The sequence below is a fragment of the Ammodytes marinus genome (genome assembly GCF_949987685.1).
Source record: "Ammodytes marinus genome assembly, chromosome: 10".
Classification (NCBI taxonomy): Eukaryota; Metazoa; Chordata; class Actinopteri; order Uranoscopiformes; family Ammodytidae; genus Ammodytes; species Ammodytes marinus.
Genome location: NC_137214.1, coordinates 3953888 through 3979472, shown reverse-complemented (window position 1 = coordinate 3979472; position 25585 = coordinate 3953888). Strand labels below are relative to the sequence as shown.

General features: G+C 40.4%; 2 protein-coding genes across 2 annotated transcripts; one reads left to right on the top strand and one right to left on the bottom strand.

Moving 5' to 3' along the window:
* The first annotated feature begins 1319 nt into the window (after positions 1-1319).
* On the top strand, positions 1320-20226 carry hmmr (hyaluronan-mediated motility receptor (RHAMM)). The gene is made up of 20 exons (XM_080035308.1): positions 1320-1452; positions 1670-1768; positions 1881-1960; positions 2137-2214; positions 2582-2770; positions 4105-4191; positions 4372-4483; positions 4609-4674; positions 5590-5663; positions 5755-5825; positions 7346-7713; positions 8489-8637; positions 9307-9542; positions 12593-12709; positions 13912-14082; positions 14830-15396; positions 15757-15829; positions 18238-18414; positions 18954-19116; positions 20034-20226. The coding sequence occupies exons 1-20, from the start codon at positions 1407-1409 to the stop codon at positions 20048-20050; spliced, it is 2940 nt and encodes a 979-aa protein (XP_079891434.1). The 5' UTR covers positions 1320-1406; the 3' UTR covers positions 20051-20226.
* A 1285-nt stretch (positions 20227-21511) lies between these two features.
* On the bottom strand, positions 21512-23211 carry LOC307256631 (insulin-like; the record flags this gene model as incomplete). The annotated part of the gene is made up of 2 exons (XM_080035665.1): positions 21512-21636; positions 23022-23211. The coding sequence occupies 2 exons, from the start codon at positions 23209-23211 to the stop codon at positions 21512-21514; spliced, it is 315 nt and encodes a 104-aa protein (XP_079891791.1).
* Positions 23212-25585: the final 2374 nt, after the last annotated feature.

Sequence of the window (25585 nt, the reverse complement as noted above, 5' to 3'; positions counted from 1 at the left end):
GCCTAGGTTTTGGGTTGGTGGATATTAAATATTTGTTATATCAGTAATGTCTGGTTGGCTAAAGGTTGACTCACTAGATACAAATTGTATAAAGCACACTGATGTACAGTGTCTTGATAGCCTTGTTGTTTGTGAAATGTAAAGTTGATAGGCCCTATCAAGTATTTCTCAACAGCCACCATGAATACAATACAATAGCCTTTTGCTAAAACTAAGATTTATAAATTAAAAATGAGAGACAGAGATTGATAGATAGATAGATTGATAGATAGATAGATAGATAGATAGATAGATAGATAGATAGATAGATAGATAGATAGATAGATAGATAGATAGATAGATAGATTGATAGATAGATAGATAGATAGATAGATAGATTGATAGATAGATAGATAGATAGATAGATTGATAGATAGATAGATTGATAGATAGATAGATAGATAGATAGATAGATAGATAGATAGATAGATAGATAGATAGATAGATTGATTGATTGATTGATTGATTGATTGATTGATTGATTGATTGATTGATTGATTGATTGATTGATAGATAGATTGATAGATAGATAGATAGATTGATAGATAGATAGATAGATAGATAGATAGATAGATAGATAGATAGATAGATAGATAGATAGATAGATAGATAGATAGATAGATAGATAGATAGATAGATAGATAGATAGATAGATAGATAGATAGATAGATTGATAGATAGATAGATAGATAGATAGATAGATAGATAGATAGATAGATAGATAGATAGATAGATAGATAGATAGATTGATTGATTGATTGATTGATAGATAGATAGATAGATAGATAGATAGATAGATAGATAGATAGATAGATAGATAGATAGATAGATAGATAGATAGATAGATAGATAGATAGATAGATAGATAGATAGATAGATAGATAGATAGATAGATAGATAGATAGATAGATAGATAGATAGATAGATAGATAGATAGATAGATAGATAGATAGATAGATAGATAGATTGATAGATAGATAGATAGATAGATAGATTGATAGATAGATAGGTTTCTTTTACATTCGCTGGGATTAATATTATAACATTTCTCTGTGTTTGTCAAATCTGCAGTTGCAAACATAGATAGTATATAAAATTGCAAACCAATGTAGACTATAGCTCCTCCCCACTGAACAGTTGATAGATTGGCTCGTGCCAAGGACGGGAGGTGTGGCGTCGGCCAGGACTCGATGCCTATTGGCCACCCTTACGTAAACGTGCGTATGACGTCTTTTTTTTTGAAATTTCAGCGGTGAATCGTTTTGTTGTTGTGTGTCATCCCGGAGCTGCATTGCAGCCTTATCTACACCGATCTACACGGTCGTACACTAAGGAAAACTAAATTAGTAACGTACACTGGATCAAACATGTCTTTTTCAAGAGCCCCTTTGAAAAGGTTCAACGAAAGCGTCGGTAAGTAACTTTTAAAAAACGTAAAGCTACTGGCCTGGTCCGCCACAGGTATTCAACGGTAAGTAGCTTATGTTAGCGGACATTGCTAGCATTAAGCAGACGTTAACTAATTACGCTTTATAACTGTGCTATCCTGTTAGGGGGTTAATTCAAGTCAATGGGCTCAAGCTAAATCAATGTAAGCTAACGTTACTCAACTCACTCTGCTAACCTGTAGGTTGTGCCCCTGCGCCGGGCTCCTATGAGATTAAACCCGATGAACTGAAGGGAGCTGCCTCCTTCGAAAAGTCTGATCGATTCAGACTTATTAAGGCAGGTGGGTAGACGTGACGAGCACAATTCAACACGCTAAGAAAACATCGACAATGCATATATTTATATATAAACACTTGCTGTGCCATTTATTTCTCATAATCTGCGTCCCCCAGGCGCTATGCCACCACCAGCATCCCCCTGCAGAAGCGCCCTAATGTCACCTGTACGGAGAACTATGTCAGTCGATGGTCTGGTAAGTTTCTATTCTTTTTATTATTAAGTCAACATCCAATTACGTCTCTAAGATGGCTTCTAAGGGGGCGTTCACACCTGCAATGTGAAATCAAACCTACAAGGATCAAATCCATACATTCTACAGTTCCTCCTGCCATGAAACTAACCCTCTGTGTGTGTTATGTGTCAACCTAGATGGACGGGTCAAGTGTGAAGAAAGAGAGAAATGGCATGACTGTGGAGAGGAAGCAGCAGAAACTGTTGGAGAGAGAGGTACACCAATGTGTCCTTTTTAGCTATATCTCTCAGCACCTGGATAATATATTGAAATGGAATGTCTAGGCAAAGTGTATTGTCATATTGTTGTGTCTATGTTGTTGTATGACCTGAATATACTTGTTTATTTTGTAATACTGTAAAGTAGGGGCGGGAGTATATTTAAGCATTGTGCTTCTGCCCGTTTTCTCTCAAACGAATGCCTTTTGGTTTCTTTGATATACCGTAACCGGATTGCTTTATCTACGTTTGTGTTCTATCTTTGTGTTTTTCTTAGCTTTTTTTTTTTTTTTCTTTTTAATTAAAATATGTTGATTGTTGGAGTTAATACAATCAGATGAGATATCCCCATGCCTGTCCTCAGATGCGGTCCCTGGTGCAGCAGCGTGGGGAGCAGGACAGGAGGCTGCAGGCTGTGGAGGAGGAGCTGAAGAAGGTGGAGGCCAAGCTACTGTCTGCCGTCAGAGAGAAGACCGGACTCTCTGCCTCTGTCACCACCCTGGAGAGACAGCGCGCAGAGCTCAAGAAGATCAACGAGTTCCTCAAGAACAAGGTGTGCTCCAGACTAACCTTTTATTACTAGGAGCACTGGCGCCCCTAACTCAACATGTTCAGGGCCGCAAGCCGAAAATGTAGGGGCACACCTAAAATTAAGTTAATTTATTAGTCAATGGTTACATTGAAATTTGTCTTTCCACATATCCCCTCCCAAGTTACCACATTTCGGAGGGGGTCATTGCGCAGGAGCTCCTGGAGCAGTTTTGGGGTTAAGTGCCTTGCTCAAGGACACATTACTAGTTTTACAACCAACACCCTCCTGTCCGGTGCCGGGGATCGAACCAGCGACCTCATGGTTACTGGTCGGCCACCTTTCCTCAGTCTACGCCATCCTACCACACAAATGGACCCGCAACACATCTATTCACATTTTCCCCAATTGTAACTATATTTGGCCTACTGACATTGTAAGGCCAGCATGTTTAGGACTGCTACACTGACAACAGATGATACAGCTCATTGTGTTTTTGATTTTGCAACACCTAATTGCCATGTGAAATCATCCAGCCATTCCTTTTAGGAAAAGGGATTTTCTTTACCCAATTAATAGAAATAGCTGACCAGGTGATGCACAAATTAACTAGGCCTATTTAAATTATTACAAACACACTTTACAAACGTTATTTGTTGCAATACAACTATAAGGTTAGCTTTTTTATAGATATGCAGTGGCCCATTGAATGTGGACCTTTAAAACTATTAACGTAAAGTGAGTGCTCCCAGTGGCTTTGAGGAGGATAGGACATGGAGGAGGTTGCATGCCCCATAGTTTTAAAAAAGTACTCTGTTGATGATGGGCAATAGCGCTGCATAGCGAACATAGCCTGACACAAAAAGCTAACGTTAGCATTACGCCAAACATTACTTTTCCTTTCAAAATCGCGCTAATGTTGTGTTATAGAGTTAAGAGGAACACATAATCTATTATTCCTCCATCTCTGTCTCCCTACTTGGTGCTGCTTTTAGTTTGCCTCGCTCTGGTAAACTAAAAACACTGTTTTAAAAATGGTCGAAAAATGCGAGCATGTGGTCGCAGTCTGGAGCCCTGCTATATATTTAGGCTCTAATGTGTTGTATTGATGAAATCCTATTTTTTAATTAAATTAAATGATTCTTCATTGTCCTGACTCCCTTTGGGGAAACTTAAGACAGAGGAGAGAAATACAGTCACAACAATCCACATACAAACAAATAGCATCTCATTTAACACTGTGATGCTATTGCACCACTGCTACGACCTCTCAATTAGTATTATTCATCATTTTAATTGAAGCATTTATGATGACGCCAGGTGCCATATTCATGTCGACATGTTGTTGTTGTTTTTAGGTTTCTGCCAACACTACAAAAAATAAAATCCATTCTCTCTCTATGGAGTTGATGGAGGCCAGGAACTCTTTGGATGTTAAAAACAAGGTATGACATCTTTACACAGACACATGCTTTTATTATTTACTTTAAAAAAATCCTTTCTTGATTTGATCACAGATGAACACTAAATCAGAGGACCTATTAGCTGCAGACAGTAGATGCTGACTGTGTGTCTGTCTGTCTGTCTGTCTGTCTGTCTGTCTGTCTGTGTGTGTGTGTGTCCAGGAGTTTAGCGTCCTGCAGATTACCACTGAAGGCCAACTGAAGGTGTTAGAAACTGACCTCCAAGCTGCCAAGACTACCGTCACTGCTCTGAAGGACAGGAATAAGGACATGGGTAAGATTTAGCTAGAAGGTGCTACTAGTGAGACACACATTTTAACATGTATAAAGGTGCATGAACAGTAACAATGTAATAACCACTAACGAGGGCTGTAATTTTATTTTTTTATTTTTTTATAGAGGCCCTTCATCAAGTGACCAAATCCCTGAACGAAGAGTTGGAGAATGAGAACGGTCGATTGCATGGTGAAATATGTTTTTTTGCTATTCCCTTGGCACACATTTAGTTTTGTTTACACATGACGGCTTAAATATACCCTGCATTCCAAATCACATACTTTTTCTTTTTACTACACTACATACTAAAGTACAGAAGAGTTTTAGGAACACATGAGAGAAAAAGGATGATAAGGATTTTTTTTTTTTCATTATGTTGAGACATGTCTAGATTAGAATAAAGACAAATACTCCAAAATGCAATGGGAGTTAGTGGGGCATTTATGTATTTTTTTTTTACTACAATTGACGTGCATGTATTGGGACATCCTAAATCTTTTTCTGGCATACTAAATAGTATGGAAGTATGGGGATTGGAACGCAGGGATAATCTCAGGACTAGTTGCCTGTTTTTTTTTTTTTTTTTTCAGTCTGTGTTATGAACATTAATGCCTCGTTTCCACTGAGCAGCACAGTTCGGCATGGTACGGTTTGGTAAAGACACGGTTACCCTAGATATGGCTTGTGTTTCCACTGCCAATAAACATGACGTATTAAACAAAGAGCTGCATGCTGACCTTTTTTTTCTCTCACTCTTGTCAAAGAGATTTACCACACAGCGGGTTATTTTGAAGTGTGTAGCTCCACCCACTTAGTACCCTTTAGGACGGTTTGGTACCCCAACGAAAGGGTGACGAAAATAGGTGTGGCAAGATTCGCTCATTTTTGGTGTCCTTCCCAACTTTATACACTGGAAATGCAAATAAAATGCGTGCCCTACCGAACCGCACCGCTCAGTGGAATTGCATTTATGTCTGTATTATTGACTTGGATGCACAAATAAAAATCACATGTTTCAGATGAAGATAGTTCTGCCTGTGTTCTCAGGTTTGTTTCTTTACACTACCATCCATCATTTTATGTTTGTGTTTGTTTCTCCCCCAGCTGTCGTACAGGAGCTGAGGGAGGAGATCTCTGTTGTCCAGGGCTACCTGGATGTTGCCAATGACCAGATCCAGGTATATAGGCTTTAATACTACAGACAGCTGACTTCTTTCTTTTTTTTTGTGAAAGACATTGCTTTGACCTGCGTGTGTGTATTTGTTGTAGGACCTGCGCTTGAGTCTCAGAGAGAAGACACAGCAGAACACCGCGGCTGGTTCTCAGGTGGAGAAAGTCAAGTAAGTAAATAATTAAGATAATTTTTTGGCATTTTCAAGCTTTATTAGACAGTACATAGTTGAAATGGGGAGACAGAGAGAAGGGGGATGATGAACTGTAGTAAAGGTCCACGGGTCAGATTTGAACCTGCGACCACTGCGACGAAGGCCGGAGCCAATATGGTACACGATCTATCCACTACGCCACCGGAGCACCCGAAAATAGGGATGGGTCCGATCCGGTATCGGGTCCGATATGGCCGAAATCTGCGTATCGGATATCGGACTGACAGCTCCGATATTAAAATCCGATTTTTTTTAATTTTTATTTATTTTTATTTTTATTTTTTTTTTATTTTTTTTTTTTACTATGTAAGAGCAAACATGCGCCGACGTTCGGTGGAGGGAAAGAGGACATCACTTTATAATTTGACATACAGTACATATCAGTTTGTTAGCCAGTGAGCTAACCAAAGCTAATCCAAGTCAAGGAAGTGGAGAGGCTTGTGACAAATTCTACTATGTAAAATACAGCCAGAGAGAGAAAGACTGTTTAGACAAACAGGGGCAGAAGTGATCATTGAGAAGGATTTCTGCCTTTAAGATAAACCTATATGCATTTGTGTATATTTATTGCTCTTTTAAATTAGAATTGCTTAAGCCTTCCTAGCCTAATACATAACATCACCACCAACGAAAAAATGTATAACAATTATGATATCGTATCGGTCAGTATCGGCCGATATCCAAACCCCAGGTATCGGAATCGGATCGGAACTAAAAAAAGTGGATTGTCCCATCCCTACCCGAAAATGCCAAATTCTTATCCCGAGCAAGTAACATCTCCTCTGTATACCAATTATTGATGCCAGATAGTATATTTTTGTGATAAGGAATATTATATTAGTAATGATTAAGATTAAAGCTCTTATTAATGAGAGTATAGATTTAAAAATCGATAAGCGAGCTGATGATTCATTATGGGTGAATGACTTGGAGAGAAGGGGTGAGCTTCAATAGGTTATTATATTCTTCTCGCCCTTTTCCCAACTGTGTTGGACAGTTCATTTTCATTTGTGGTTTGTAAATATTACTTTATTATGTCTGTCCACTTCTTTTATCATTTTCATTTATCGTTTTTTTTCCCTTTCTTTTTTTCCTTTACTTGTTTGAAGTGAGCATTTTCAATATAAAAAATAAAAACCATTCGGATGCTCCAGTGGTGTAGTGGATAAAGCGCGTACCATATTGGCTCAGGCCTTCGTTGCAGTGGTTGCAGGTCATTCTCTCTCTCTCTCTCTCTCTCTCTCTCTCTCTCTCTCTCTCTCTCTCTCTCTCTCTCTCTCTCTCTCTCTCTCTCTCTCTCTCTCTCTCTCTCTCTCTCTCTCTCTCTCTCTCTCTCTCTCTCTCTCTCTCTCTCTCTCTCTGGCTCCCCATTTCAACTCTGTACTGTCAAATAAAGCTTGAAAATGTCAAAAAATAATCTTTATAAACAAATGTTAAAAAAAGACTACAACTCATTTGTCATTTTTCCCCCACAGTCAACTGGAGAGCGAACTAGAGCAGCGCACCGTTGAACTGGAAAGCACTCGAGAGGATCTTGAGCAGAAAGAGGAGGAGGCCCAGAGGTTCCTCACAGAGCTGCAGGCCTTTAAGTCTGCTCTGGTGGAGGTGGAGAGCAGGCTGGAGAGCCAGGAGCTGGAGCTTCAGTCTTCACTCCAGTCAGTGAGTGAGATGGAGCAGCAGATCCACTCAGCCAACCAGGAGGTGGAGGACTCCAACGCCACGGTGCGCCAGCAGGAGGCCGAGCTGGCCCGACTGAGGGATGTGCTGAGGAGGACGGAGAAGGAGCTGGACGAGAGGGTGGCCCATTGGGAACAGAGGTGTCTGTTCTCTGAGGAGGAGAGAAGTATGTTCCATAGGGCTGTATCTGTTCTCTGAGGAGGAGAGAAGTATGTTCCATAGGGCTGTAACCATATGTGTATTGAACCGAGAATCGCGATACACAGAGCCACGATCCCGCATCGCGTTGGCAGAATCGCAATTTTTGAATTTTTTTATTTTGCTTAGGTTTTGGATAAAAGGTTTGGCGACGGAAGCTGTAGCTCTTAAGTGTTTATTTGTTTTCTCAGTTGATTTTTGGTTTACAGAACAGTTTGTGAGTTTTTGTGTCGTTACAGCCCTAATGTTCCACTAAAAAGCCTCCTTTCTCCGCTGAGCGGTAGGTTCGGTTTGGTTTCAGCTGTCAAACGTTGGAAAGTATTCAAGTAGTCAAAATAATAAGCCAACCGTTCCGTACCTATATTTTGTCACCCTTTCACTGAGGGGGTTACCAAGCTGTCTCAAAAGGATAGAGCTACACACTGCAGTCCGTTAATTGGGTCTACACTTTGTACTGTTGCTACAATGTCTCGATAAGTACTGTAAGACTATGACTATATGACTCGCCGTACGGCATAAACCCCGCCTACCAAGTAATGGTGCTGTCGGCAGTGGAAATGTAAGCCAGATCTAGGGTTAAAGTTCCATACCCAACCAAACCGTACTGCTCAGTGGAAACGAGGCATATGATCCTGTCGCATACATTTATTTTATTTTTAATTTTTTTTGCTGAAAACAACAGACTAGGTTATGCATGAATGATTGTTTGACTATTAAATATAATGTTAATATTTTTTTCTCAGGCAAGACCCAGGAGCAGGGGCTGAGGAGGGTGCAGGAGTTGAAAGCGGAGCTGGCGTTGTTAAAGGAGGCCAGGAGGGAGGAGACAAAGACACTGACGCAGCTGGAGCAAGAACACGCTGCTCTGACTGAGGAACTGGAGAAAGAAAAGGTCACACATAGTATTTGGTTTTAATTTGGCATATTCTTTTTTTTGGGGGGGGGGGGGGATTTGCTGCGTTGTGGAAGCCTGGAAATCCAGACCTACTGCTGGCAAATTACATTTGCTGCGCCTGTTGGTATGGACACTCTCCATTGAAGCTCTACGTTTCAATTGGTTCTTTCTGATATGGGCGGGCCAGAGCCCTATGTATGGTACTCTGGGGAGGACGTAACCGGATGACGACAGTGCTGTGCACGCGCCTTCGAAGCCGTGATAGTAAACATCAAAAATGGCTACGGATATGTTGTTTGAATTTTTTGACGACTTTGGCCTCGACCCTTAACGATATAGAAGACGGCACTCAAATCTTTCATTAGCAAGTAAGAGGAATGTTCTGTTTTGCCGACCGACCACGGCAAAAGTTTAATTTAACAGTTAATGCCGCTGGTCGCGAAACGAACGGGGCTTAATACGTCACCTTGCTCATTGCTCTGATTGGTTGTAGTGCTATCCAATTGCGTGCAGTGTCATTTGAAGTGCACAAGTAGGAGCCGCCCCTTGAGTTTGGAATTACTATCGATCGTGGCCAGACCCTCTATCGTTCTAGATATGGGTCTGGATTTCCAGGCTAGCGTTGTGTCCCAAGCCATCACTGAGCTTTCCCCCTGTTGTGTGCAGGCCCTCGTGGACTCCCTGTCTGTGCTGGTGGCCCAGGAGAGGGAGGAGTCTTCAGAACGTCTGAACCATCTTCAGGAGGAGATGGAGGAGGTGCTGGGGGAGCTGGCCCAGTTAGAGGAGCAGGAGCAAGGCAGGAGGGAGGAGATACACGGCAGCCAGGAGGCCTCACACAGGCTGCAGGAGGACAACACGCAGCTGGAGACATGCCTCAGTCAAGCCAGGGCTCTGCTGGACAGGTGAGCCAACATAGTGAGACACACATGAGACGTACAGCCAGTTGATTTGCATATTGCACATTGTAAAATATTTATCACATTAATAATAATAATAATACATTTTGTTTAAAGGCGCCTTTCATGACACGCAAGGACACCGTACAACGAGACAAATACAGTACAATCAATTGATTTAACATTGCACATTTCAATTTAACTTATCTACTTTTTACTTTCTATTCTATTTTATATATACTGTTTTATGTTGCACATAAAATTCCTTTGCACGACTTAGTGTTTAGAATTTTCTTGTGTAAATATTGTTTATGTTTATCTTGTTTATTCTATTTTTTTTTTCGTTCCAACTGCACTGTGGGTCAGAGATAAACGCCATTTCTATTCCAATGTATGTCTTGCATATATCAGAACTGACAATAACAGACTTTGACTTTGAGAGAAAAGGACTAACTAAGTTCAAACACAGTCAGCACTAGTTTAAAAGTGGGTCTAAGCCATTCTGCAGAACGCTTGTTGACATGATTAGCACATTTTTGTCTCAATCAAGCTACCTGTCAAAACTGTGAGAGCAGAAAATAAATTTGGTGTTAATACTATAGCCTAGGCTCTGTAAACTGGTCAGTTGTTCCCTCATCAGTATTTGATCTTCAGTGTTTCCCCTAGAATATTTTTTAGGCCCGGTGGTAAGAGCTGATAAAGAGTATGCGCGCCACGTGCGTACCAAATTTCTAGAAGACATTGACCAAAACGAACCCCATTTGGGATGAGCCTCTTTTGACAGCCCGTTAAAAATGAGGGCATAGGGTTATACTTTCACATTCATCAGTACGTTTGTACATGTGGTGTTTCTCACAGGATTTAGATCAGGATAGATCCTGCTGGGTGAGAATGGACCTTCTAGGGGGGTCTGGGGGCATCCCCCTGCAGAAGAAACCTTATCCTTTTAAAGTTAAATACATCAATCTGGTGCACTTTGAGAGGCGAAATCTGTTCAATTCTGTGCTCTGTAAACAACTGTCATATGTCCTGCCTATAACTATTTTCTGTAATAATTTGGAGATACAAGCCACGTAATCTATTGAAGAAAAACACGTGGATTTCAATGAAAAAAAACAATAAACACTAAGATCTAATATAGACAAGTCCTGTCTAGTACTCATTTCTGGAATAATCTGAATCACCTCACCTTGAAGCTAGCCTACTGAAACATTGTTTTAATTTATTTTTCATGCAAATAGCCTTGTTGAAAATTAATTAATTAACATAGGCTACACATCATGATTAGCTACACATCATGATTAGCCTATCAACATGTGTGCTTCTTAAGGCAACTTCCCTATTCCGACCATTATATTTCATCTAGCCTATTTCTCAATTTAAAACAAAAATAAAGTAGGCCTAGCATTGAAAATACAAAAAAATAAAGCTTGTAGGCTATGGCCTGCTGTTTTCAAGATAACTTAACAGTTAAAACAATAAATAAATTAATATGTCTCCTGAAAACAAATTAATGCTTTTCTGAGAAAAATGCCAAAGGCAGTAGCAGTGAGGCACTTCTGTAAACTTACTGAAACGAGTGCATGCCGTTTTTTCAGCGCTGTCTCTGCTGTTGATAAAGATTGGTTGTGTTGCCACGGCGACGTAGCGATTTTAACTTTCTAAATTTTGCTCAGCACTTTTTCTTGTTCAACGTCCCTGTTACTGAGTCCTTAATATCTCCACAGAGCAGGCGCTGGTTTTATTTTCGCCATTAGTTCAACGTTTGCTTGCTAGTCATGCTCCTGCTCATTGGCTTCCGTGTCTAACAAGTGTGCACCGAATGCACACGCGCATCGCGCCTCGCGCAGAACACATACACACACGCAGACACACAGATCAGCTGATGGGATGATCAAACGAGAGGTTGTAAAGACAGGCGCACACGAGGGGTAGACCGACAGTGCCGCGCAGACGCTCGCAAATGATTATTACGGAATCAATTAATTTTTTTATTTTTATTTTTTTAAAGTCAGGCTGCTGTTGGCCTGGCGGGGGGTCCCGTTGGCCTGGCGGGCCCGCCAGGCCTGTATAATGGTAGGGGAAACACTGATCTTGATCTGTCTTAAGTTTTTTTGTTGTTTTTAAAAAGCCTCCTGTGGACAAGTGTTGAAAACTAGCATATATGCTAATACACTGAAAACAATGCATCTGGTTCGTCTAATGATATTGTCATGTCCATGTCAAATAAAATCTACAATACAATAGAAAGGTAAAAAGACAGGTTGCCAGTCCATCACAGGTTCCACACAGACAGGTGGGGAGGGGGGGGGGGGTCATTGTGTGTTTTTAATGAGCAGTTTGATGACCACGCCCGCCTCACTGCCTGCTCTCTGGGTTGTGAGGGGGAAGCAGGTCATCTGAAGTGGAACATGTTTGCTTTCATTAGAGAGGAGAGAGTGGAGACAGAAGGGAAATGATGGAGAGGGAAAAGGACAGGGATATTGACAGTCAAACAAACACCTTGAGTCAACTTTTGAACTTTGGATGGCAAGTCTTTTTGTTGTGCACATAACAAGCTATGGCTGCAACTTCAAATTATTTCTGTTTTCCTCAAAGCTGTCAGTTATTTCTGGAGTTTTTTTTTAATAAATAATGTAACTTATCAAAAACATGCCTATCACAATTTCTCTGAGGCCAGGTGACAGCTTTATATATGTCTTGTTTTGACCAACCAGGAGTCTAAAACCCAAATATATATATATCACTTTATTCAATTTAATTGAAGAGCTAGCAAACTAGATACGTTTTCCAAATGAATTTTCTCTCACTCAACTATATGCTATATCTGTCATTCAACATGTTTACTGATGTATGTGAGGGATATGGTATTTTTTTAGATTTTCCTGTTAAACAGTCCATTTCTTCAAGCGTTCCAAGTCTGTTCAAATGAAGAGAAGTGAAATATCTTGGGATGATGCGTTTATCAGTAGAGTATATTGTGTTTTTGGGGGCCAGTAAAGTCCAGGTCTAATGCTATTAACACATGGGGCACTTTTGACTTGTCATTTTTGAAGTAAGAGCAATGACGTGGCAGCTTTAAAAGAGGAGCATTCAGCAGCCATGAGAGAACTCCAAGAAGCACACGCAAACTCACTGAGCAAGATGGCCGACATTGTCACAGAGCTGGAAAGGTGAGCGCGAAAAAAAAATCTTTTTCTGAAATGTTAGCAGTTTAAGCTAATGGCAGAATGTCTAACGTGGAAGAAGGGCTGGGCGATGATTGGAAACTGACATTCAGACCCTGTAATCCACTTAAACGTGATGAACTTTTTGATTTGGGCCCGGTCCAAGCCCCACGTTTTTTACTCTTAATCAGCAATGATTTATTGAATTTTATAATGACATTTATATTTGAAATATTCATTTACTAGAAATTAAATTTTTAATTATTTTTTTCACATGGAAAAATGTAAAATATTTGATAACAAGAGATTCAAGTTATTTTCTACTTCTCAAATGGCAGTATTGAAAATAATTACTTGATTTGCAAGAAATGCAAGATATTAATTTTAACATTGTTTTAGAGAACTTGATTTTTAACTTCAAAACTGAAATGTGACATTTTCATTTTCATACGATGCTTTGATTTCAGTTGAAAATATTCAATAAATAACCACAAATAGTTCATCTGTGCATTTCCTTCAGTTTTCTTTTATTTTTTTTATTACAAAGATAATATCTAGTTCATTAGCTAAAAATGTCCCACTTTAATAGTTGAGTGTATTTACAGTACAAACCCTGAACTATGTCCGTGAACCATGAAGGCAAAAATCTAGATAGTGGTTCATTAATCGTAATGGAGGTAAAATGTGATATTGATTTTGAGGTGAAATGGCCCAGCCCTAAGACTTAAAGGTGAAGTAAGCGATTTATTTATGTTAATTAATATAAGTGTTAAATCGCTCTTTATTCATACATTGATCACTTATAGTGTGCACGTTTCATAAAGCCTATCTCTCAGTCACCCGCTCTGCATTTAATTGGCAAACTTTTCGGGGATCCCACTACTAATAACCAATTAGAAGAGAGAACGCTACAAACCGGCACCCGTCTCACTGCCGGTGCACGTGCAGAGCGACAGATGGGGGAATGTGTATGCGCCTACAATGGCGGAGCAGGTAAAAATCCTTCCCGATGTCTGTTGAGATGGTTTTTATCATGTTTCATCACACTTATGGATCTGAGATGATGCTAGATAACTCGCTGCTTGCAGACCGCAGTGCATTAATGTGGTGACGAGGGAGGGGACTGCTTTACTGCAGTCACTGACAGGAAGTTAGCTAAACTGACCATTCCGCTTACTGAACCTTTAACTGCTCTTGCCCCTCTGTAGTGCCAGACAGGCTGTGGAGGGAGCAGAGGGCCGGCACAGAGACCTGGAGGCAGAGCTGGAGAGAGTGAGACAGCGGATGAAGGACGAGACAGACAGAGAGATTCAGCAGAAAGAGGAGGAGCTCCAGGAGAGACAGTCAGCTGAGGCCAAGGCCAGGGAGGAGATCTCAAGGTATAGGCTTCAACTTCACTCTGGATCCGTTGAAATAACAGTCATGTATAGGGAGTAACAGCATTAAAAAAAACTCTCAATGCAATAATACCTCGGTAAGAATAAAAAAAAAATTGTTTTTTCAGTTATTTATTGTGATATTTAAAAAAATATAAATGTAGACTTGAAAAAAATACCACACTTGGAGATATAAATGATGTAGAAAGTCAATCAATATGTGTGATAATAAGAGGATCATGTCTCGGTATACACCAAACAAATCACGCAACAATGAATGAATGAATTCCTTTATTTCATTATTTATTAATAGCTGCTCCACCTTACGCTCAGACCATAAAAAGGTTCATTTTTGCTTGAGGTCCGTGAGGGTGTAAAAACTCCAGTTTTACCCAGAAGAGCACCATTACGTGTCCATGAAGATACTGGGACAGTCCCTGCTTTCCAAATCACATACTTTTTCTTTTTACTACACTACATACTAAAGTACAGAAAAGTTTTAGGGCCACAGGAGAGAGAGAAAAAAAAACAGATAAGGAAGTTTTTTTTTCATTATGTCTAGAATAAAGATGAATACTCCAAAGTGCAACTGGAGTTAGTGGGGCATTTATGTATTTTCAGCATACTACAATTGACGTGCATTTATTGGGACATCCTAAATCTTTTTCTGGCATACTGAATAGTAGATATTATGAGTATTGGAACGCAGGGATTGTTTAAAATTGCCCTTTTTTGTCCTTGACTTGACAGAACACTGCTGGAGGTGCAGACTGAGCTGGCACACAGAGAAGAAGAGATGAAGGCCATGGAGGAGAAGCACCTGGGCCACATCACTTCACTACAGCAGGAGATCCAGCAGCACACGGCTCACACTGGAGCTCAGGAAGAAAAGCTCCAGAAAGCGCTAGCCGAGGTCAGCCAGGAAAAAGAGCAAATGATGGATCAGCTCCAGCAAGAAAGACGAGAGAGACTCCAAACGCAGGCGGCGGTGGAGGCAGAGAAACAAGAGTGCATCAGGCTACAGACGGAGGTTCTGAGAGGAGAGCAGGAAAGGAATAGTCTCCTGTCTGAAATAGAAGTCAAAGAGCCGTCCATGCTGGCTCTCCAACAGCAGCTCAGCGTGGCAGAAGAGGCCAGAGAGAAGCTGGAGTGTGGGCTGGCTGAGGTGGAACAAGGCTCCAGGCTCCAGGCAGAGACCACACAGGCTCTACAGCAGCAGGTAGACCTACTGACCCAGGACAAGGTCTCACTGCAGTGGGACATGGACCAGCAGGCACGGGAGCTGCAAGGCCAAATCACTGAGGCGCAGGAGAAAGGGTGAGAGGAGGGATTTGTGTGTGTGTGTGTCTTATAGGGCTTGCACCATTATGGCCATTATCACCATTATTTTTTATGATCAATATTGGGATCCCGATTTATTTATTTATTTTTAGAGACATATTTTTGTCGCTCAAACAATGACATAAACATAACAAATTTTCGACTTCAGTGTGAGCCACATTCCTGCTAATTTACAAGTCTTTGCATCGAAATAAAATTGCTCTTCCGCCATTATTCACCCAAATTCAGTGAAAGAAAAATATAAAAATGTGATTGATTGTGCAGCCCCTAGAATGTGTTCAACATTAGAATTTGTTTTCTGCAATTTTTTTAACTCCTCACTTCTTTTCTTCCAAGCGCCCAAAGTTCAGAGATGGAACAGTGGAGGACACAATACGAGGAGCTGTTTGCCAAAGTCAGGCCCTTCCAGGTAAGTCATCTCTCAAGGCCCAGGCCAGCTGTCATTCAAGTTAGGCAAATCTAGGGTTGCGTTCCGAATCGCATACTCTTTCTTTTTTCTATTCTACATACTACATCCGACGATAAAAAATAATCTAGTTAGGATGCAGTAGGCATACTATTGGGACATACTTTACTCTCTTATTTCATCATAACATTGCGCCTTGATCTTGCCTCTTGCATTTATATCCGTCGCATTCCCGTTTGTTTTCATATGGAGGCTTCGTCGATGTGACGTCACTTCACGTGCACGATGGATTGTGGGTCAGAATCGCCCAAATAGGATGCCGTTTTCAACACTAAGGTTGCGTTCCGAATCGCATACTTTCTACTATATAGTATGTAGAAAAAAGATTTAGGATGTCCCGATTCTTGTGGCCAGATTTAGGATGGTTAGAAGTACCCGGATGGTCTACTTCATGCGGCCAAGATTGTTAGTGTTGAAAAGTGCATCCTATTTGGGCGATTCTGACCCACAATCCAGTGCGCACGTGAAGTGACGTAACATCGACGAAGCCTATAGGTCCATGTTATGAAAACAAACGGGGATGCGACGGATATAAAAGCAAGAGGCAAGATCAAGGCGCAATGTTATGATGAAATAAGAGAGAAAAGTATGTCCCAATAGTATGTCTACTGCATCCTAACTAGATTCTTTTTATCGTCGGATGTAGTATGTAGAATAGAAAAAAGAAAGAGTATGCGATTCGGAACGCAACCTAACAATCTTGGCCGCATGAAGTAGGACATCCGGGTACTTCTAACCATCCTAAATCTGGCCACAAGAATCGGGACATCCTAAATCTTTTTTCTACATACTATATAGTAGAAAGTATGCGATTCGGAACGCAACCAATATGTTAATGTTCTAAGTAAGAAAAAGATGACCGTGTGATGTGAAAGGGCGTTTGTCATAGGGATGAAATGTAGCACTGATCATTATTAGGACTGTAACAACACAAAAATTCACAATTCGATTTGTATCACGATTTTTGACCCACGATTCGATACATACAACGATTTTTGAAATTTGAAAATCATTTTATTTAAATAACATTTAGAATAACATTTAATTTAATGTAACATTTAATAACAAATAACCTGAACAGATTTGAACACAAAGAACAATATAAGCAACATGAATAAATAAATAACATTTCTCTCTTCTCTGTAACAAAATAATACCGTTGAAAAATAAATAATATTGAACTGTGCTGTAAACCAAGTTAGAAAACAAATAAACACTTAACACCTAGAGCTTCCTTCACCAAACCTTTTATCCAAAACTTAAGACTAAAAAAAATGATAATAATGTGTTCGATACACATGTCGTTACAGCCCTACTAATGATCCTTCGACTCTGGGGCTCCACTTTGCCTGTAGGAGCAGCCTAGTGTCTTTGAGCTCAATATTTAACTTTTACAGACAGTAACTTTACCGTATTGATTCAGTGTGGCTGCTCTTATCGACCATGTTGCTAGACGGAAGAGCTATTTTAAACAAACAAAAAAAAAACTGTAAAAAGGTCACTGTATGCTTCCTGCCTCGCACCACACACACACACACACACACACACACACACACACACACACACACACACACACACACAGACAAGTGTTGGATGTCCCAAATGAATACTGTTGCTCTGTCTACTGGATCTGTTAATACATATTTGTTTGCTAACTGGTTAGCCAAATATAAAGGTGATAACGCTAGTCCAAAACAATCAATTAATGCGGATGTCAAGATAAATGTCAGAAAGCCTCTTAAAGGTCACCTATTGATGCAAAATGGACTTGTTTATATGTTGTCTGTCAACATTAATATGGCTCTCAAGTACGAGAAGAAAACAACCCTCTCTCTTTTTCTCCACCTATCTGAAAACCCGTGTTCAAAATCCCCAGTCAGATTACTCTCTCCTTGTGATGTCATAAGGGGAGAAGCCACGCCCCCTCATTACCAACCTAACTTAGCACTACCCTCTAGCAGTTGGATTCAGGGGCCAATCAGAGCAGACTGGGCCTTTTGGAAGGCGGAGCTTCAAGAGACGGGCTTAAATACGGAGTGTTTCAGACAGAGGCTGAAAAGAGGAGATTCAGCAATGCGCACTGTCGGAAATATAATTTTTTTTTTTCGGACACTACACCATAAAAACGATGTCTTATAGAAACCAAAAATCCAAATCTTTTGAATCTGAAAATGTGCATTATATGTGACCCTTAAACCTGCAGTGTGTAGAATTTTGGGAATTTTTTCATAGCAGATATCATAACAAATAATTATAATATCCATAAGTACGTTTTTAATTTAGTTTATAATAGCTAAAAACATTTTTTTACACACTGCACATTTAACGGCCCATGTTGTTGTTTCCCACAGGAGCAGCTCAATGCGTTTGCGGCGGAGAGAAACGCTCTCCTCAACGAGAACGGGACCAACCAGGAGGAGCTGAACAAGCTGTCTGACGCCTACGCCAGTCTGCTGGGCCACCACAACCAGAAGCAGAAGATCAAACACGTCATGAAACTCAAAGACGAGAACATCAACCTAAAGCAGGTGACCATGACACTCGAGCAACCACACCACACACACACACATGATTGTCTCAAGCTCAACCACCATATCGCTTGTACATCTTTTTTTTTTTAAATATTTTCTATTATTCTATTACATTATACAGTATCCTATTTCACTACAGTTATTTTTATCTGCACTGTGTCCTTGCACTACTGTTTTGTTTATATGCGTCTCTGGTGTTGCTCTCTTCACTTGTGTGTTTCTATTCAACATGTTCTTCTTGGGGTTATACGAGGTACTTAGGTATAGTTAATGTTACATTATGGAGAATGACTGCCTTTTAAGATTTTGTGTGTGTGTGTGTGTGTGTGTGTGTGTGTGTGTGTGTGTGTGTGTGTGTGTGTGTGTGTGTGTGTGTGTGTGTGTGTGTGTGTGTGTGTGTGTGTGTGTGTGTGTGTGTGTGTGTGTGTGTGTGTGTGTGTGTGTGTGTGTGTGTGTGTGTGTGTGTGTGTGTGTGTGTGTGTGTGTGTGTGTGTGTGTGTGTGTGTGTGTGTGTGTGTGTGTGTGTGTGTGTGTAGGAGGTGTCTAAGCTGCGTTCCCAGGTGAGCAGACAGAGGAGTGATCTGGAGCAGCTGAAGTCAGAGCTGCCCGGTGGCCGTCGCAGCAGGTTTGATTCCAGCAAAGCTTTCCACCACGACAAGGAGAACAGGCCCAGTGAGGCCCCTGAACCCCTGAAAGAAGGTTAGGACTGTCCCCTAGAGCCACCATACTGTATCGCACAATCGCCATTTTTATTAAATTTTTTATTTTAATTTTTTTACTCGTCTTGAATCAACCAATCAGGTTTGGTGAAGGAAGCTGTTAAGTGTTTATTTGTCTTCTAACTTGATTTACAGCACAGTTCAAATCTTTATATTTTACAACAGTATTATTTTGTTACAGAGAAATGTTAGAAATGTAGAAATCTTTGGTTATTTATTTATTCATTTGGCTTATAGTGTTCTTTGTGTTCAAATCTGTTGAGGTTATTTGTTATTAAATGTTATTTAAATAAAATGCTTTTCAAATTTGTTGTATGTAGCGAATCGTGGGTCAAACATCGTGATACAAATGGAACCTAGAGTAGGTGTATCATTACAGCCCTAACAGCCAAGACTTTGAAGACAAGGGACCATGTAATGAGAATAAAATGAACATTTTCTTCACGGATTTAACCTTGCTTTAGTAAAGTAAAAGTAACGTGTTGCTTCACTCTCGGGTTCAAGACAATGCGACAGAAACCATTCATTTAACTGTGTGCATTTTTGAAGGTGACATGTGTAAGGGTCGCTCATTGCTAATTAGCTTAGCTTAAACACTGGTAGTCAAGGGGAACATTAGCCTGCCTGCACAGTCAGTTGGTAGATTCATTTAATATCACTTAACGGTCCTATGTGCTTGTTGGGACTTGGGATCACAAACCACTGCAGATGTGCTTGTCAGTAGGTAAAAAAAACCAACTTTGTATATGAGTAGATGCAGTCTCCTTCCACTGTGTAATTGATTCTAAAATGACAGTGTACCCGAGAGGGAGGCAACAAGCTAAAAATAAAAATAAATGTTGACCTATTCCTTTAAGATATTTTCCCGCAAGCCTAATTCTTTTTTGTTTTCGTCAGGAAATCACAAGGCGTAATGGAGGTGTTCAACAAGACAAGAACCGACAACTAACCCAGCTGCCAATTCCATGTATTTGTTGTGCTCCTTTTTAAACCAAGCCCTTACTCTGACACTTAAAGGCCTACTTCACCGGTTTGAATATGAAGGTGTATTGAATTCTGAGATCCTATGTAGTATAAATGTGCGATTTTTTTTTTTTAAACGGTTCATCCTAGCCTGAGAAAAGGCAGAAAGAGTGTTTTTTTTAACCCTATATTTCTCTTTCTGTGATGTCACGAGAAAGAGAAATATAAGGTAAAAAAAAACACTCTTTCTGCCTTTTCTCAGGCTAGGATGAACCGTTTAAAAAAAAAAATCGCACATTTATACTACATAGGATCTCAGAATTCAATACACCTTCATATTCAAACCGGTGAAGTAGGTCTTTAAAAGAAAAATCTTGTTTTATGCTTATAATTCTGTGTCAAATCTATCAGTATTAAAATGCATTTAAAGAGTGAACTGTAATGGCCACATGATGATGGGTTTACCAACCTTTGGGTCAATTTGTTACGTAGAGCAAAATAGATTTATGTTTTTTTCATTTTTTTCTTTCATTTAAAAAATAAATGTTAGAAGCAGATTTGACAGTGTGTTTGTACAGGAGAAGATATGAATAATGAGGTCGTCCATTAGTCTTAGCATTCAAATGTGTGAGATGCTTTTTTTAGTGTGAAAAGGTGTTTTGGAAGATGTAACTCCATGTATATTCCTTTCCAATTCCTGTGGGTGTTAGCAGAAGCAATAACTATTAAATGTGTGATAGCTCTTTCATAACCTTTTTTCTTATTTGTAAATAAAGACATATTTTAATACACTTCTTAAAGGGCTTACTGAAATGTATTGACCTCATTGTGTACAATGCTTTGTTTTTTTTTGGTGCTCTGGTTCTGTTAGCCATTTGTGTCCTCAGCCAGTAGAGAGCACTCTAAGACTGCAGCCACATGTTTGAGCGCATCAAAAGGCTATTACATCCACACCCTATACACCATTGCTACAAAGAACAAGTCTAATTTTTTTTGCAGAAAGGATTTATGGGTCATGAAGTTTTATTTCATTTAAGACATGGACATAGCCAGCAAGTATTTGGGTTGAAATGACTTCTTTTTTTCAAGCTATAAGTGGTGGCAGTTGCGCAGTGACTTACCCTGTGTTCAAATACCCATACTTCCATACTATTTAGTATGGTAGAAAAAAAGATTTAGGATGTCCCAATACATGCACGTCAATTGTAGTATGCTGAAAATACACAGATGCCCCAATAACTCCAATAGCATTTTGGAGTATTCCTCTTTATTCTTGACATTTCTCAACATAATGAAAAATAAATCTTCCTTATCTGATTTGTGTTCTCTCTGTTGTGGCCCTAAAACTCTTCTGTACTTTAGTATGTAGTGTAGTAAAAAGAAAGAGTATGTGATTTGGAACGCAGGGTTAGTCAGTGGCAGTAGCCCTCCAAGTGGTAAAAGCTGCAGGGCGTATGGCAGCACTGCTCCACGATGCCTCTCTTCACCTTATAAGGCTCAGTCCCCTGCTCCCGTCTGGACCTTAGGGACAGGAACCCTGTTGAAAGAGTTCCAGAGCCTTCGTGTTAAGACCAGCTGATCCAGTTCCTCTGAAACCATTATTTAAGACCATGGGTGTCAAACTAATTCTCACACAGGCCACTCCACGATATGAGAATCACACTAACGGCCAGACATGTGACTACTGATGTGCCTTCTTTTAAACCCAAAGTGTAAAAAAAACATCTGAATATATTGTATACAACCTGCTTACATACAGGGGCATAAGCTAGATTTAGTTTCCACATTTGGGGGGACAAATTATGGGGAGGTTTGGGGGTGCTCCCCCAGAATTTTTTTAACGTCAAGCACTTAATTTCCTAGCCTGGAAATCCAGACCTGCCGCTCCTGTTGGTCTGGACACTCCATGGAAGCTCATTAAATATGGCAAGAAATCCTGAGCTACCAATCAAATCGTTCTATCTGATATGTATGGTGCTCTGGGGCGGACGTAACCGGATGACGACAGTGCTGTGCATGCACCACCGAAGCCGTGATAGTAAACAACAGAGATGGCTGAGTATATGTTGTTTGAGTTTGAAACGGCTTTGGCCCTGACCCTTTACGATTTGGAAGACAACACTCAAATATTTCATGAGCAAGTAAATTGCATTAAAAAAATATAATGTTATTACCTAAATTGATATGCGTGCCGGATCGAAGATGGAAACAGGTTGGATTCGGCCCGCAGGCCTTGAGTTTGACACGTGATTTAGACTCTACTTTTAATTGAGATTGAATGGCTAGGTAATGTGATCATCCCAATCCATTTAGTCTTGTTAGTCACTAACAAACAAGAGATATGACACAGTTCCAACAGGAGGCATATCAAAGCTTAACACCTCCTAAAGTTATTTTCGGGGGGAAAAAATAAAATAATCAATTGAACGTTTGATGGGGGAAGATCAAATATAATGCATGGTGGGTAATGATGTAATTGGGAATTTACACAAGAGTTTGTGATCATCAGGATTTGTCACATTAAAAACGATGTTGGAGGAAAAGACAATAGGAACCAAAAGCCTGGTCACACCAAGGAGTTCAAAAGAGGCCACACTAATGATGGCTCGCATAACAAATACTTTAGATCTGGCTCCTGGAAAGTTTCCAACACGTCTCCGAAAAAATGTATTTCCTCCAGCTAGGATCCAAATTGGCCTTGTCATTAGGGCAGTGTGAACCTTGAACATTGTGGGTAGAGACCACACACACATACACAGAGCCAGCCGGGATCTCGGGGCAATGTCATGCTGTTTTTACTTTTTGATCTCCCGCCATCAAGGGGACAATTAAAACTTATTTCACACACAAGGCAACAAAAAACCCCAATGAAAGTCCATACTATATACTGTTCTCCCCAGAGTTGAATGTGTGGCCCCTTACCAAGCACACGTGTCAGGTCCCGCTTGTGGGCACGGTTTGGACTGTAGTAGAAGCCCCGGTCTCCACACACCAGGTAGAGGGTGTCCACCAGGTGGGAGCCACACAGGTGCTGCATGGGGGCCAAGGACACCACTGATGAGTGGAGCACCAGCAGCAACAGCAGGGACGCCACCCATGGTACCCTGGCCATAGGAGGGAGACCTACAGGTGAGGACAGGATTATTAGCCCACCCATTTTTTTAATTTTTTTTTCAAACAAACATCAAACATTTATAACCCAAACCCACCCCACACCCCAAATCCTTGGACATTCCAAAATTGACATAATAAAAAAATAATAAAAAACATTATTTAAAAAAGAAGTACAAGACAATGCCGGCCAAAAACATCACACATTCACACAATGGAAAGTGACTTAAGGTGGAATTATTATAAGTATTTCCCAAGTGCTGTCAAACAGAGCAAAGAGTTTTTTTTCTTCACAAAGCTTTTCCAAAATATCTTTACTTTTATTTTGGATGAATAAATTATTTTACTTTGCACACAGAAAACTAAATTATTTCACAAAAAAACCACCAGGGTCAAAATGATTAGCCCCCCTGAAAAACTGAGCTTTTTGTTGAGCCACCGCTGTGCAATGATATGCTTTAACTTAGTACAATCAAGTTCAATCTTAGTTATATCTTCCAATGTACACACAATTCTGTCCTGGACTGTATATTGGAAAGAGGAAACACATGAGCAAGTTTAAATGATTCTATACTTTCAAACAGATTCAAAGTGAATCTACCTATTAAAGCTATATTGCGTAACTTTTTCATATAAATGAATGTTGGTTACACACAAGCCATCGGCTAAACGGGTCGACACAATGTTGATTAAGCCTACCAGCTCCAGGTAAGTAAAATATGGAGGACTTTAGCTAGATACTTTTGTGACATGCCTGTACATTTTTTGCAGATAGCATCATGGTGTAACGGGTGTGCACAAGTTCTTATGTGAATAAGCGCACATCCGTTAACGGATAGTGATCATCTGCGTTGTGTTCTGGGTGTCATGGATGGGTGGAAGGACGGCTGGACAACAATGGAGGATGGCTTTTCTCATTTATTCGTATTTGCATGAGCCAAACAGAAAACGTGTCACTAGCATGTAACGGTCGTAGCCGGGACCACATTCCCTCCTCCACTCAGACAGTTAACAGCATTCTGAGCTGGCGCTGCATACATGTCACTAAACACCGACTTCTCTTAAAGCTACAGTACAGGTATAAAAACACATTAACATTAGGGCTGTCAAATTAACGCGTTAATTTCGATTAATTAATCACAGAAAAATGAACGCGATTAAAAAAATTAACGCAGATTAATCGCACTTCTACAATGCACTTTGACCCGGTGCAAAAGTGGTGCGCAGCTGCACCTTTAGCTTGCTTACATGGCCCGCACAGGTAAAAGGGAGAAAAGTAAAGAGAGAAGCAGAGGAAAAGTGGCAGAGGGCTCTATGGACGGTTTATGGGATGCTTCGGGCAAAAAGCATGAAGGTAGGAAGACATCTTACTTTATTCTCCGCAGTGTCTGTGCATTATTGATTTAGTGGGTGCAACAATGTAGGTCCAAAACAGTATCTCTCAATCTTCCTCCGTGTGTTTGTTTTCTAGCTGTCTCGTCTCACGCATAAACGGACACCCGCCCTGTGTGTGTATGTGTGTGTGTGTCAATATTTTTGCCTATGAGTACGACGACGGTGAATGAATCGGCTCAGTTGTGGGAGATGGAAAGTTGTCATTTAGTCTGCTTGTTTTTTTGAGAAAATTCGGCGCAAGTTCCTAATTTTATTTCACGTAGAAACCTGACTAAGGGGAGGAGACAGAAGTTACGAGAGACGGAGAGCGAGAGAGAGACACAGAGAGAGAGAGAGAGAGAGAGAGAGAGAGAGAGAAAGAAACACACTAACTTGTTAGAGCCTAACGTTTAGTTATTTGGACGAGAAAGGTTGTAGGCGTCCATACTTTCGCGAGCAGATGCACTGGAACACAGACAGGTCGGAACTCGGAACTACCAAGTCGGAAATCTCCGAGTTCCGAGTATAAAGGAACGCAGCATTCAACTGAAACAGGAGCGCGACTTCGACGTCATCGTTCTCAGCCACTCGCTCTGTTCGCTGATTGGACGTGCCGAAATTTTCCTGAGCTAAAGTTGAGAAATTCACCGCAGCCCCAGACTGACTACTGAAGGGGAAATTAAATTTGAGTGGAAGTAGGTAGGCGGGCGGAGCCAGGCTATATGTCTCTTCTTCTAAAGGAAACAAAGTCAAAGGCTAAATGTTGAAACTATGAAACGACAAAAAGGACAACACATTGATTTGGGATTGGGTTTTTAGCTTTGAAGTTCTCCAAGCCCTTCAGTAAATGTAGACGTACTTTACACATACCAGCAAAGAAGAAGCTTTAAGACCAATCTGTTCAATATAGAATTACATTTTTGCACGCATTACTTTTTCTTTAAAAAAAAAACAAGGCTTTGGAGATCCGCTCTCCAAGGTTACGTTTGAACCCACCCATT